This window comes from Pollicipes pollicipes, unplaced genomic scaffold, assembly GCF_011947565.3.
Source record: "Pollicipes pollicipes isolate AB1234 unplaced genomic scaffold, Ppol_2.1 Scaffold_5724;HRSCAF=6776_pilon_pilon_pilon, whole genome shotgun sequence".
Classification (NCBI taxonomy): domain Eukaryota; kingdom Metazoa; phylum Arthropoda; class Thecostraca; order Pollicipedomorpha; family Pollicipedidae; genus Pollicipes; species Pollicipes pollicipes.
In genome coordinates, this window is record NW_023596746.1 from 174,053 (window position 1) to 188,703 (window position 14,651).

The 14,651-nt window shown below is 48.5% G+C and overlaps 1 protein-coding gene across 1 annotated transcript; it reads right to left on the reverse strand.

Annotated features, from left to right (window-relative positions):
• Positions 1-205: 205 nt before the first annotated feature.
• On the reverse strand, positions 206-11,019 carry LOC119103478 (dolichyldiphosphatase 1-like). The gene is made up of 6 exons (XM_037227033.1): positions 10,872-11,019; positions 6,151-6,251; positions 5,034-5,212; positions 2,520-2,618; positions 1,458-1,586; positions 206-1,192 (listed from the first exon to the last, which is right to left on the reverse strand). Exons 1-6 carry the CDS (start codon positions 10,930-10,932, stop codon positions 1,060-1,062), a joined length of 702 nt encoding a protein of 233 aa, XP_037082928.1. The 5' UTR covers positions 10,933-11,019; the 3' UTR covers positions 206-1,059.
• Positions 11,020-14,651: the final 3,632 nt, after the last annotated feature.

Below are 14,651 nucleotides of genomic sequence, written 5' to 3' on the forward strand. Positions count from 1 at the left end.
AGACACTCGAATGTAAAACACCACAGTTCGGATGATCCATATCTTTTCACTACGCGAAGATCCTTTTGCTTTGCGGGGCTCCTGTATAATGGAGCACGTGCGTTACGAGTTACTTGCGACAAGTAACTCAGGAAAAGTGATTATCGATGCACTTCATGTACCAGGGCATCGGTCCAGCAGAACTGTTATAGGCATAAACAATGAGCAGTGAAAACCCACTTTATTACCGTAATAATGTGCGCTTGTTACCATCAGGAAGAAACACCTATCACACAATTATTGACGAGGCAGGCCACCAGAATAGCGTAAACACGTTTCCATGGCAACCGCCACAACAGTTGGGCGGGACACGAGTCCCTGCGTCAGGAAGACCGGGCCAGCGGGCCAGCCCCGCGTGCCCCAACCACGTCCTGCAGCCAGCGTCTCAGGCTGGGCGCCCATCGGAGGCGAAATAGAAATACCCGTGACAGCACGCCCACCGTCCAGCACGGTCCAGCGGCCTGCGCAGACCCGTGGGCCACGCGAGTACCCATGGAAACAAACACCCGGACGCACACCCACATATTCCGATACAAGTGCATAGAGAGCTTATTAGGGGTGGATGGCCGCCGGTCAAAAACGTGGGAATGGGGAGGGGCATCAATAGGGCGAAGACACAACGGGGGTAACGTATCCAAGTGTAAGGGCCCACCTAGCGCGCATCGGCCGGCCCGGCGGCGTCAGCTGACTAACAAGAGTATTCCCGCCTGGTGCCGGCCTCTCGCCGTCTTCGGCCCGGCATCGCCGCCACTACCATCGCAGATGCTCCGACACTAAACCCGCCGTCCACCCGGCAGGCCTGCTGACCTGAAGTGTCACCCGGCCTCGCCCCTGACCGGCGGTGAGAGGCGGGGTCGCGCCAAGGCGGGCACGGACGGACCAGATCAGGTCCGGCCCGGCCCGGCTCCGTCAGGTTCCGGGGCTCGGTGTCGAGCCCGGGGGAACGGGGAAGGAGCGCGCCAGGGGAAAGGGGGGGGAGGGGGGTCATGGCGGTCGCTTCTTGGCGCCGCCGGTTGGACGTCATTGGCTCTTGGCGGACAAGTGCAGGCGGCGCTGGCGCGCGCGCGCCTCCTGTCGGATGTTGGCGTACTCGAACCACATGATGCACGGGATGAGCGAGGTATCGCAGATCAACAGCAGCTCACAGATCCGCCTGCCGGACCGCGGGACGGCATCAGCCAGGCACGCGCTGCAGGCCTCGCCCGCCGCTCGCCTACCCCACACATCGCGCCGAGTCTGTTACGTCATGCAACCTGCTCACCATACCGTCGGACGTTGTACGTAAGACAGGTTTTGCCCCTGGTCTTTACAAAACGTTCCACTCCGCGCACCATCTCTTCAAGATAAGTTAGGGTTGGCTCGTTAGCACTGGCCTTCAACACGTGCTTGACCGATGACAGAGTTATCATCCCACTCACCATTGCACTATTTGAGGGAAGAACGGTGTGCACACCCAGTGCACGAAGACGAACCAGAGCACACCAAAGGCGACGCCAACGCCTGCTCCGCAGACCACCTGCCACCAGGAATGGTACTCCAGGTACACCCTGTCGCACACGGAGAAGTACAATTGATGGCAGCCTCCTACCACCTGTCACCGGGAGTGGTAAGCCAATTACACCACGTCGCACACAGAGGTGTACAATTGACAACGGCATTCTACCACCTGTCGCCGGGAGTGGTGCGGCAAGTACACCTTGCTACACACAAAAGAGTACAACTGACGGCGTCACCAGGAGCAGAGCTCCACACACACACACCCGCACGCCCGCACACGCACGCACACACGCACGCACGCACGCACGCACGCGCGCACGCACGCACGCACCCACACCCCACACCCACACCCACACCCAGACCCACACCCACACCCACACTGCGGTACAGCATATTGAGTAGAGTGTAGAGAGAGTGTACCGAGTCTGCCAGGCAGGTCAGACATACACGACCATCAACTGAACGTATTCTATAAGGGCGGATCAGTGCTGGTAGAAAGAATCTAGCGCTGGTAACAGAACAACTTAAACTTAAATGTAGACACTGAGGTGAGGCTTGAATTCATATTCGTCGCCACTGGGCCTTTATGACGCCCTCAGCAGCTGAGGCTATATGGCAATGGCTACCTGTCACTCTGGCAGGGCCGGACACCGCGGGGTGTCAAACCCGCACCTCTGAGTTTCAAGGCGCTCAAATTAAACACTTCACCACTGGGCCTCGGTTGAGTCGATACTGACAAGAAAGGAATGGCATTGATAACATCCATGGATCGCAACGTAACACCACACGCTGCTCCGTTGAATTTTCTTTTTAAATGCGAGAGGCCCAGGCCAAGCCCTAGCCTAGGCCTCTTGCACAAGTGACTGACTCATTATTTGTGACTCATTATCAACGCACACTTACCGTAAGTGTGCGTTGATCGCCGCAGAAGCATCACTACGACCGCAGCGGTGTACACGTCAATTTTGTGAATACACACTCACCTGCTGAACGATACTAATGCAGCGCAAACGCAGCACAACACGGCTGCCATATGCTTCCACATGTTCATCAGTAGTGACGATGTTTGAACGTGATGAAGCCTGAAAAATCCATGGAAGGACCTCATCAGCAGCCGCAATAGCTAAACGTCACGCGTTCACCACACGACTCGCCGTGAGTGCCAAGTCACTTGATAGTAACAGAGCAGTAAGTGACAGATACCATCAGCGTACTGGCCCGCACACACGGCTAAGGCCGGCACCACTGCAGTCGGCACGGGAGTTTTCTGAAACACCGCGGTAAGTCGTGCAGAAGGCAGGCGCATGGACCGCTTGGCGCTAAGTTTGCATCTGATATAACAGAACCGTTCCCAGAAGGCAGGTGGCTCGGGCGTACCGCCGTACCCGAGGAGCTCATTTGATTGGTAGACACAACCCAGGCTGCTCCAGCGTCGAACCAATGATTGCCGCGCAGACCACTTTTGCAAAAATGCATTCTTCTTTACCCTGGGTGGCGACATCCGAGCCCTCTATCTGCGTTCATGTCTATTCTTTTCCGTCCTCTGCTATATGCAATCCATCTGCGCACTTCGCGCCTGAGTGCTGTCGGCATAACATAGCTTAACTGGACTAACGTCAATGACCAGAAATGTACCGCCAGTCGGATGGCCAAGCGTCCTTCGGCTCGGTCCCCTGCCGTGACTTTCTATGACGTCACTGTGCGCCTGAGTACTGTCGGCATAACATAGCTTAACTGGACTAACGTCAATGACCAGAAATGTACCGCCAGTCGGATGGCCAAGCGTCCTTCGGCTCGGTCCCCTGCCGTGACTTTCTATGACGTCACTGTGCGCCTGAGTACTGTCGGCATAACATAGCTTAACTGGACTAACGCCAATGACCAGAAATGTATCGCCAGTCGGATGGCCAAGCGTCCTTCGGCTCGGTCCCCTGCCGTGACTTTCTATGACGTCACTGTGCGCATGAATCAGACCGCATCACCCGAGGTCACTATCCCAGCATCGAATATTTAAAAACTGCCTCTCTATGGAACGCACACGGGTTACGCACGTGTTGAACGCGCACACCATTTTACCGAGGTTTGCTAACGACACCAAAGCGTTCCCCAAGCCCAACCGCTGGCACCATTTACACAATTTTGTATATCACGATTGTTGGCCGGAGCGACAACAATATCACGCGTCAACATAAACGCGTGCCGGTCTGGCCCACCTCCTCGTGGTTCCCCACCTCGTGGTCAGAAGTATGATGCGTCAGCGTACCTTATAACCTATGCCGTGCCATCCGGCCTGATAAGCTTTCCAGTAGAACTTCAAAGCAACATTTCCCACCAATCGGACGGCATGAACAAATGTTTACGACAATGCAATAGCAAGACCTCGGGGTCAGAAAATGCATTCTTCGCAGCTGTCATTTATCATTTGTGCAAGTGTCATACCGTTCTGGGGATGGGGTGCCATTTTGATGATTGCAAATCGACCGACGACAAGCAACACCTACTCACAAGCATTTTGGGTCTAAAACGTGTGAAATCACCAACTCTTCGGAACGAAATAGAGCACGACAGAATGGGAGAGGTTATACACACAGTACAAGAACATCAGCGGTTTTCTTAACACTAGGTGGTTGTGTAAAAAGGTGACACTGGGAGCAGTCTACCATGAACGTAAAACAAAAACATGAGGCAGAAGAGTCGTTTGCACGACGCGAACAACGATCAACTCCGGTTTCGTTCTTCATAGGGCTTTCTCGGTATGTCCACTGCAGTGCTCACTTAGCAGCCCTTTGACGTGTCGCTAGGTAAAACAAACAAATGCACATGATATTTATGGGTGCAACTAATCAAACCCAAATCAAGCTTGATGATAAAGGCCACTATAGTGTACAGTTACTACGGCTTCGTGTCCAATCATAAATCCATCATCTGCTTCCTTCAGCCTTTTTAATGGTATGTAAAAGTAACCGCCGCCGACTATCTGGCGCCCACCAGGAGTGACTGTCTATTCGCATAGTCGCTTACGGCCAAACAAACCACAGGAATACAAACCAATTGTGACGAATATATGCGGTGGCCACTCCCGCTCAATATGGGTGGAAGTGACTATCAAGCACGCCTGGCATGCTTTAATTGCACACACACACAGAGGCGCCTATTGCAAAGCAAGTCCCCTTTTGCACCGATCTGCAATGTAGTGGCCAATATGCGTATTTCTCAAGGAAATAAATTTGTTGTAGCACATACCAGCCGGTCAGGTTTCCGCGTCGTTTCAGGGACCCTGCATTCTATCACTGATCCGAGCACGCACGTGCATACGCCCAAATCGCTTCAAACTAGGCCTCTTTACCCGGCCCTGGTGCGGGCAGGCGCGCGATATGACCCGTGCAGTCTACGCCCCCCCCCCCCCCTCTCCCAGATCAAAAGGGCATCGGCAGTCGGTGACGGGGCGAACCTCCCCCCTCCCCCCCCCCCTCTCCGTGGAAACGACGTCGGCTCACCGGATGAGCAGGAACAGAGTCAGGTATCCGGCGATGAACCACGAGAGCTGGGAGTGGGAGGACGGCATGCCGTACAGGCTGTAGTTTGTTCTCTTCAGCGACGGCCGCGCTTGCTGAAGGGTGTGCTTCAGAATGATGTTCAGCACCTCGCACGCACACACACCTATGAAGAAGAATATCTGCCAGCAAAAAACGACACACACGTTATGGGGATTTACAACAGAACAATGTAGCTCCAGGTTGTATCTGGAGATGCGACAAGATGAGATATGACGAGTTTACGTGACTTAGGAATGGCTGAGCCACCTGGCTTATTGCCGTTATTGACACTACATGATACTAAGAGCCAACCTGCCATAAACCGGGGGGAGCCGATTCATTGTTCATATGCATAAATACATCTCAATCGATTCCGATTGCAGCTCAAAACACATGGCGTTAATTCCTTTCCCAGACTGAGTAACTCAGCGCGACTCGAGGTCGACTACAATTCCCGATCCCGACTCAAGAGGAAAAAGCTTAAGTTCCGGACAAAAATGCAATAATGTCGACAGCAAAAAACATCAGTTCAAGACATAACCTGTTGCATGGCTCTCAGTGAGGCATTACTAGGACAGTTATTCTGACAGCAATTTAGTTATAAACCAATGTGCTATACTTCGTGTACAATCAAACAGACTATGGATGCACCCTGTCGCTTACATTTATTTTTGGGCCAATTCGCCGAGGACTTCGCTGACACAACTTTGACCCGATTCGCAATACAATATCAAAAAATCGATCCCAAGCACTCAAGTCTCAGCGCAGATTCACGTCAAAACAATGTACACGTGGAATCCAGACATAAGCATGATTACTGATGTAAGAAATTGTATAGAGTAATCCTATATCACCATTGCCAGTGTACTCTTGGGACCCCAAAGTAAGTCCCACTTGTCAAGTTCTGCCGCCAGATCTGACAACCGCAACACAATCTGGGCTGCACCGACATATGGGCTAAAGACACAGCCAGGCTGCGTTGAAGATTACAAACACCTGCATCTACCGTCTCGAATCAACACACAACAGGGATGGCTCGTTAATACTGTCAGCCTTGGACCAGGCCTACACGACTCACTGTGTGCAGGTCCCTCTTGAACATGACAAGGGTCACGAAGCTGACAATGAGTGCCTGTGGTAGCAGGCTGAAGAGGCACAGGACTTTGCCAACATTGTCACCTGAAACAAGATTAAGCATTCCCATCACACTCACGTGAAGGCATACGAACAAACCGATCACACACCGCAATCATAAATGCGTGATAAACCAATAGTAACGTGTTGACGTGATGATAAACAAATGCATCGCCACGTCTCAGGATGCGACACCAAGTCAAGTCACCTGACCTTAAGCGCGGTGGCTGACACGGGCCGCCCGCCCGGAGCTCGGTTAAATGGAGCGCTTGCCCTCTGATTCGACTGGCGGCCACGCTAAAGGTCAGGTGACGCTAAAGGTCAACTGAGCTTACGGGACGAACGGCCGGCGGCGGCGGCCGCCGCCGCGCCAAACCCAGGTGACGACGGGCAATGCCGAATATCACGGACGTTAACCATTTGGCGACAAATTTTGCCGTTAACGCGAGATTTCACGACCTGACGGTAGGGCCAGGGCTCATCCAACAAGCGCGCTTAGCACGCAACCTGACTTTATAAATTTATCCGATTAACACGCGTCCGGGTGGCCGCCTAGATATCCTTCGCTCGGGTGGGGCGGGAGTCAATTTGACTCCCTGAGATCTCGGGAACTAAGAAAGCTAGAGACACCAAATTTACAGAACGTGTTGACCTGTACCTGAACTCACTCAGGTTGAAATTTCAGGCTCCTAGGTCATGGCCTTCGGGTCAAAAAAGATCAAACAAGGTCATGTTCCAGGTCGGTCTCCGAAGTGACCACAGAACCTAGATAACCGCTTCTAAGCAAAAGGTCACATTCTCATTCAAGGTCAGTGACCTTTTTTAACCTTCTGAAGGTCAAGACGAGCAAAATCATACAAGATTGCTTTGAGTTTTCCATTTGACTAAACGACAAAGACTACACTAGGCAGTATGTTCCTAAAACAAAATACAGACCTGGGTCATTTTAGGTCAATGATCTATTCTGACCTCCAAGAATTCCATGGAAGATGCATAATGCAGTTCCTGCTATCAACAAACTCGAAATGAACACTAGAAACTATCCCATACAGCAAGCCCTAGAGTAACAAAACAGGTTGGTTTTGACCTTGGTGTGACCTTCATACCTGACCTAAGGTCAATGCAATTTTCTCATTCAACTGTTGTGTTCCTAAGAGAGCATCTCAAAGATGCATGGCTTCGTTCAACACTCCGTTGTTCGATCCGATTGAACGATTCCCTTGAACTTGCCTTCACTGAAATCATGGTCTGACTTTGGCCTGCTATAGGCCAGCGACCCTACAAGGTAGATCTAAATTTTTATGCCAAATGATCCGCTATTCAACCGTCTACAGCTTTGCAAAATTTGGCGCGGCTACGCCGCGCCGTTTGGAAACCATTCTAGAAAAACCTTCGGGAGGGGGTCAATTTGACGCCCCTCCCCACCCGAGCGCGGGTTAAAAGACCCAGACTAAAACTTCAAAGACATGTTTCTATGAACAGAACACGTGTGGTCAACACTTACAAGGGACAGAAAGTTCATGCCATTATATTTTGTGAGACATCAGTCCATGACAGAACCGCCGTGGACAAAATTCCACGCATATTATTTCGAAACACAAAACTCCTGCATGACATGTGCACCAATGAAACTTGTATTCGAAATAACTGCAACACATCACTGCTATGCGCAAAACGGAGATCTCGCTTGTCAAAGTTATGGCTGCGGGTACCGTGGCGGTGGGAAGGTCCAGAGTCCAGACCCTCCATGATTAGCCAATTTTAACATTAAGTGGCATACACTATATATTCTGAACCCCTCTCATTCCCACTACCATCCAAGGGGAAATCTCCAGCCCTGTTAACAGTCACGAGCAGCCGTGAAGTTTTCATGCACACGTTTTTGTGACATGTAATTTTTGGTCATGAACATATGTCATACAAAAGCACCATCCTTTACAGTTCTCAGGTCAGAGTTGTATTGCATAGATGCTTTGTCACTTCATATTGTGGCATGGGGGAGTTTTGTCTGTAGGAGTTTAGCCACACAGCAGTCTGGTCCACAGAAGAAATGGGATGTATCAGTTTCGACAGTAACGGTCCTGTTCTGTAGGAGTAATGACATGTAAAAGCTTTACCTGTGGAAGATCCACCACTCAGGAGTTTTAGCCTTCTTTTTTAGAGTCCGGAAAAAGGGTGTCAATAAAGGTAACGTCGTGCACAAGTTTTGCCCAAACACAAACATTAATTAGGTTTAACACAAGGAGTAAGGCGAGCTCTGATGGAACACAACTAAGGCCCAACAAAGGCTATCACATTTTTGAACAGTGTAATGTTATCCTCAAGTGAGGCTAGAAATCACGCCGATATAGTCGAAAGAATTTGTTAGGACCTTATGGCCAGATATTGTTGGATTTCTCTTGCGGCAAGCATTACACCAGTCATTTCCTTTGCATCTCTTACTCAATTGGGGACCAAACGGACGCCGCCTTTTCGTGACCATATGCTAAATAGAGCATGATCAGAGAGGGAGATATTTCCACCCCGCACACACAGTATGTAACCAGAAGGGAGAGGGGCCAAAAAACGTCACGTGGGCAAACGGCCAAAAGATGTCATGCATAACTTATCTTGCATGGAATCTTTGTCTGATGAAGTTTTCTTATGTAGTGGTTTTGACTACAATTGTAAAAGGTTTTCTGTGCAGAAGTTTTGCCTCTGCCAGTCTCATGAAGGAAGACATCAGGTAAAGTTTTGTCTGCATGATCCATGACAATGTGACAGTTTTGCCTGATGCATTTAAGGTATTTTACTGCCATGAATGGAATTATTTACACAATAGTGCTGCTTGAAGCTTACAGTCCCTGTTTACTTTGAACTCTTTGATTGCATGAATTGCAGAGATCAGCTCTTGCACCATGCAATGTTCAGTACATGGTGTTTATTGCATGAGCTGTGATTTCACCATTCAATCTTATAGTTTTGAGTCAACAGCAGGGTTTTGGGGCCAAACCCGAAACATTCTGCCATGCTCTATATGGACAGTGCAGCCATTTGAAGTTATCTTACTTTTAGTGTGTCTGATACCACAGGACACAGGACATCCAGTCAGGAGTGAATGGTGAGCACCTAAAGCAGCTAAAACCCACCTGGTCATGGGTGAGTAAAGCAGAAGGCAAGTGCTCTAGCCAACTGAGCCATATAGATTTGCAAAAGTTCAGGACATGTTCAGAGCATGTTGACATTGTCATTGCATCAAATTTGGGGTGCCACAAAAATGCATAGTCAATCAGTTGTTGGGTGCAAAGAGGGAAATATTTTGCTTATAGTGATATTACAGCATGCAAATGTCATGCATTTTCTGTCATATTTTGCTTTGCTCATAAACAAATATATGCCTATTCATCCCCTTCCTATACTGGGTCTATCAACCCAAGCAGTGATACAATTATCAAGCTGACACCATACATGCCTGAATCATTACTTTTCAGCATGACATTTAAGGGCCACCACTCATATATTTGACCTGATAAAGCCCATACCTTCAAAAACCTCATACATGAGTAAAGAGGACTAGTTATCCAAATAGAAGCTAGTCCCCTTAGATCTTGCCTTTAGCATGCCTCACAATAAAAAAGATTGATATCCTACTTTTTGGATTTAATCTAAGCCTTTTTGATAAATGGAATTCTGGGATCAGAGCTTAGGCAAATCAGTGCTCTTGTATGAACTATGAAGTCTTTCTCTACCATCTGATCTGGCAAAACTTTGGCATGCTGCAATTGGTCTACATGGGTGACCCTGCTCCCTTACTTCATCTCACCACTTAACAGCTGCACCACCACCATCAGCAGCACATACCATGTGGTTGCAGCACTTGGAGCCTCATCTTTCTATGTGCATATTGAGGGGCATGCACTCTGAACAACTGAACCAAGGACATGGGTGTAGCCCTTGTCCTGAGACTGGAAGGCACAAATCAGGATTAGAGGGTTCAACCTGGAATCCAAGAGGTAGGTTCACTACAGCTGAATATTCAGATTTTATCTGGATTAACAAAGCATAAAAAGTATACTGTACAAGGTAAAGCCATAAGGGGCAAAAAACATAACTTTTTTGTTAGGGGGAAGGATGTTTGTTAACCTCCCCCACCGCCCCACACTCGTTACAGTGGTCACAATCCCAGCCCAGTCTGTAAAAATTCATCCCCTGTTCATGATACTATCTGCATGACATTGGTTGATTGAACCTCTTCATTATAAGTCAAATTCAATGTTCAGGCCAGGTATTTTTTGGTCCAATTTTTACTACTTCTGTTGGAAAAGGTTCATAGTTTTTCTTGACATTATCTTGTTAGAAACATCAGTATTTCAACCATTGGCATTATACTCACAAACTAATAATATCACATAATCTACTTACAATAAGATGGATTTTTTGATGGATTCTAGCACAGACCACAGGGGCTAAAATAACCATCACAAATCAGATGGGCCAGTTCCTTCAGTGACCTGACATATATTCACTGATGCATAACTCATGAACAGTTGCGGAAACTGCTAGCTGAAATAAAATTACATCCAACTTCTCCACGTAATTACATGTGGGACAGAGATTCAGAATGCACAACAAGACGGCGGCTACAGCTAATCCCATTTCAGAGACCTAACTGCTCTTCCCACTTACCAACTGGATACTCCACGTGAGTCAAGGCAAATTCGTGCCACTCCCGGACACCCTCCGACATGACTGGCCGATTGAAATGGTTACAGCAGGAATAAAGAACGTAGACTTATCATTGCGCGCAGCGAACAGCCTTCCACATTGCTTATAATCACCCTCACATCTGGCCCTCTCTGCGGTTTTCCCAGGCTAGCCCTAATAACAATGATTCCCAAGATATCCACAAACATGCGCCACGACGCTCCACAGCGCGATATTTGTCATGACTCTCAGCCAGTGACGCTACCCCCTTTCTCCTGTTCTACTGCCAAATGTCTCATTCACTGCACTGATATTCAACCATCTGGGTCGCGTGGGAGCACCCCAAGAAATGACAGGAATCTGCTTTTGAATTGCCAGGAAACCACAAACACCTTTTATCTTTGAGAGAACGAAATTCCTGCATCATCAATGTCACTCCCTGTTTTAATTATCCTGCCCAAGCGGGACAGAATGCGGCAGGTATTACGTATTTTGCGGCAGTCAGTCGCACGTTGCCATTGTCACTGTATTAACAGCTACAAACCTCTACAAGTAGCCCTCTGGACCCCACTAAAATGGAATATTTATAGTTTACAGTCTTGAAACACTACATCCGCCACGTTGCTTGAGTTGGTTAGGAGCTCCTGTATTTCGATTCATCCAACCCCGGCAGGGTGGATTTGTGTCGCTTGAGTCGCAATTTATCCCTGTTCGGAATGAGCATCGAGGTACGTTGCGGCACCAAATTTGAAAATGAAGTGGCCGAAACTCGATGGGAACAAATGGCAAAGAGGACTGTCAGGTCATTTTTCATTCCTCCCCCCCCCCCCTTCAACCCAAGTATGAGGTCGAACCCGTGTCCCTAGGTGCGGCTTACTCTTGGCACCGCCTGGACGAAGTCCTTAGTGCGGCACTTTTAACATATCATTTCATTACAAACGCTTAGCATAAACTGTACTCTCGAATTAGCTGCTTAAACTCAGAGCAATATAAGGACCCTATAGATTTTTTTCTACTAGGGGCGCGAGGGTTAATTAACGCTCTGCATATACAATGTACATTGTACATACCTGGCTACTTGATACCACCATTCTGGCGCCAAGTCTGTGCATTGTATATATTTGGCTCCAAAAGGTAGGAGGTAGTCAACTCACCACTTGGGAAGGGGGCAAACTTGCCGTTTGGGGAGGGGAAATTGAGCATTAGGAAAGGGGCAGTGACCCACCAATAAACAATAAAATTCGACGCCCATTCCTCCCAGCACGCAGACACACGTGAAGAGGAAGAGGGGAGGGGACGGAGCAACGATCACCGACCGATTTCCTGCGACTCACTCCATAACGCTGCACGAAAAACTGGCCTACAGATAGAGTTAGTTCCCCCATGACCAACATGCATCCCTGGCGGCCAGCACGTCGAATACCCGGCTCCCGTCAGACATCTCTCCCGTAAGGCAAAGGTCGTGCCGGCCAAGAAATCTTATGGATGATGCTGAATGCATTCAGAAAGTCATGTCAATATATATATATATATATATATATATATATATATATATATATATATATATATATATATATATGACCTAGTATTTATCGGAAATGATGCAGCTCCATGCGTAACTTATCTTTAGGCAGGTATGTACTATGCCACAGGTAGGTACTTCACCGCATGATTCTTGTGTGCGTATAATCTGGAGTAACTTATGACTTGGTGCATGTCTCACCAAAACTCCAAACTTCAAAACCTAACCAAATGGGCGCAAATACCTACCTCTAACTTTTGACCGAGTAAGAAATGTACCATTGGTAGGAGCGTAAGGGGGGTATTCCACCTTGTTGCACTTTTTACTTATTGTTGCACGAGACGCGCAAAATTTGATAAAATATAGCTTTCTCCAAATCCTTCCGAATAGATCAGAATTTCTATTTGGAGTAGCCAACCGTAGGCGAGAAATCACGTTTGACTCCATGTTCACCACTATGAAAGCCATACACCTGATTTGCCCTGCTTTTTCCAGAGTGTGCGTTCTGTAACTTGTTTGCAAAACACTAATGTGTCAAAATATTTCAGCACTAAATGCTACAAAAGCTTGAAACACCGAGGCTTCTTTTGACTTTTGGAATGGGATTGCCACGTAATCCATGTCACGCATTGGTTCAAACTTCAACCAACCAACTTCTCGGTAACAAGTCCCTGCCCGCCGGACCAATCACGAACGTTTTTTATTCGCACCACAGGGGGCGCTGGCGGAGTTTGCCATAACGACAACGTGGTCTGGGCTGCAGGAAAGAAGCACAATGCTGTTACAAAGTGCTGATAGTGCAAATTAGAGACGAAAATTACTAAAATCAATATCCCTATGATGTCTTTATGGTGCTGCAGTGGTACTACCCAGCGCTATTATTAAACGTAGCTAGTCCTGAGGTTTCACTAGAGTATGTTTTTGAAGTAAGCCCCAAAGGTAAGACACTCTCACATTAAGGCAAATCTCAATTTCGATTGAAAAATTCGAACACATTTGAATATTGCTTTGCTATGCTACAATTAATGCTACACATGCTTCTGAAACTTTATTTGCCCGAATCATGTCAGGTTAGTGACCTGATGCACTTGTCTGGCCAACAGATGAATGAAACTGATGTATTCCGGCAATACATTGTAACGTGGTTTTCCAGTAGCTTCCATGGTGTGTCCACCCTGCGATGTCACTCCATGACCTTCCAATGGCCTGTTGTGATCATCATAGATCACTGACGCAGCTTGACCTTAGCTCTAGCCGTTAGGAATGTCCATTCGGATCGACGCAAAAGCGCTCATTGACGCTACAAATTCGTTGTCACCGAGGCTGACATGGATGAGCACCTCCTTTGGAAGATCAAGCATATCGTTCGAAAATCAAAATTTCGCGTACGCATAGCTCGGAATAACGAAAATAAGCTATAAAAGTCTCTGGTGAAATCTTCTATCTCGAAGCCCTAGTGCTCGAGAGTAACAGGCGTTATTTATGCAAATGAATTCTAGAACAAAAGTCGAAAATCCCACTTTGCAAATTCCTTTTTGTCGACTGCCGAATGGCGATTGCAGAATGGTGGCATGTAAAAAGCTGACATGCCCATTTGGTGAACGGCTAAAAGGCGAACTGCAAAATTGCGACCCAGCAAAGCATCGATATGCGTTGCTGGCGAACCGAAAAGCGGAGAAATACAACCAGAACATATTTGAATGTGGCGCCGGTGAACGGTGGCATGAAAAATGTAGACGAGTCAAAATGTTGGCTGGCTGCATGGGCGTATCGTGGCGTAACGTGGCGGGGCGGGGCGTGATGTAATACGGCGGGTGGGTTGGGGGCGGGCGGAGGGGGCCCTAGTAGCGTGGCGTGGTGTTGCATAGCGTGGCGTGGCGTGGCGTGGCGTGGCGTGCCATGGCGTAGCGTGGCGTGGCGTGGCGTGGCGTGGCGTAGCGTGGCGGGGCGTGGCGTGGCGGGGCGGGTATTGCCGTGGCGTGGCGTAGCGTGGCAGGTCATGGCGTGGCGCGGCGTGGCGTGGTGGGTATCGGCGTGGTGTGACACTTATTAGCGTGTCTTTGTCAGACCTGACTCTTGAGCAGCTTAACCACATTTAAAGAGAATGTTCCGCATTCGAAGATATCTAAGCAAGCATCAGATGCGCTGAAATAAACTTCCTTTTAATTATTGGTACGGAGGGAGACAATATTGGCCGACAAAACCTGTTGAAAGGCCCCATTCTCCGAGCCTATGCCACC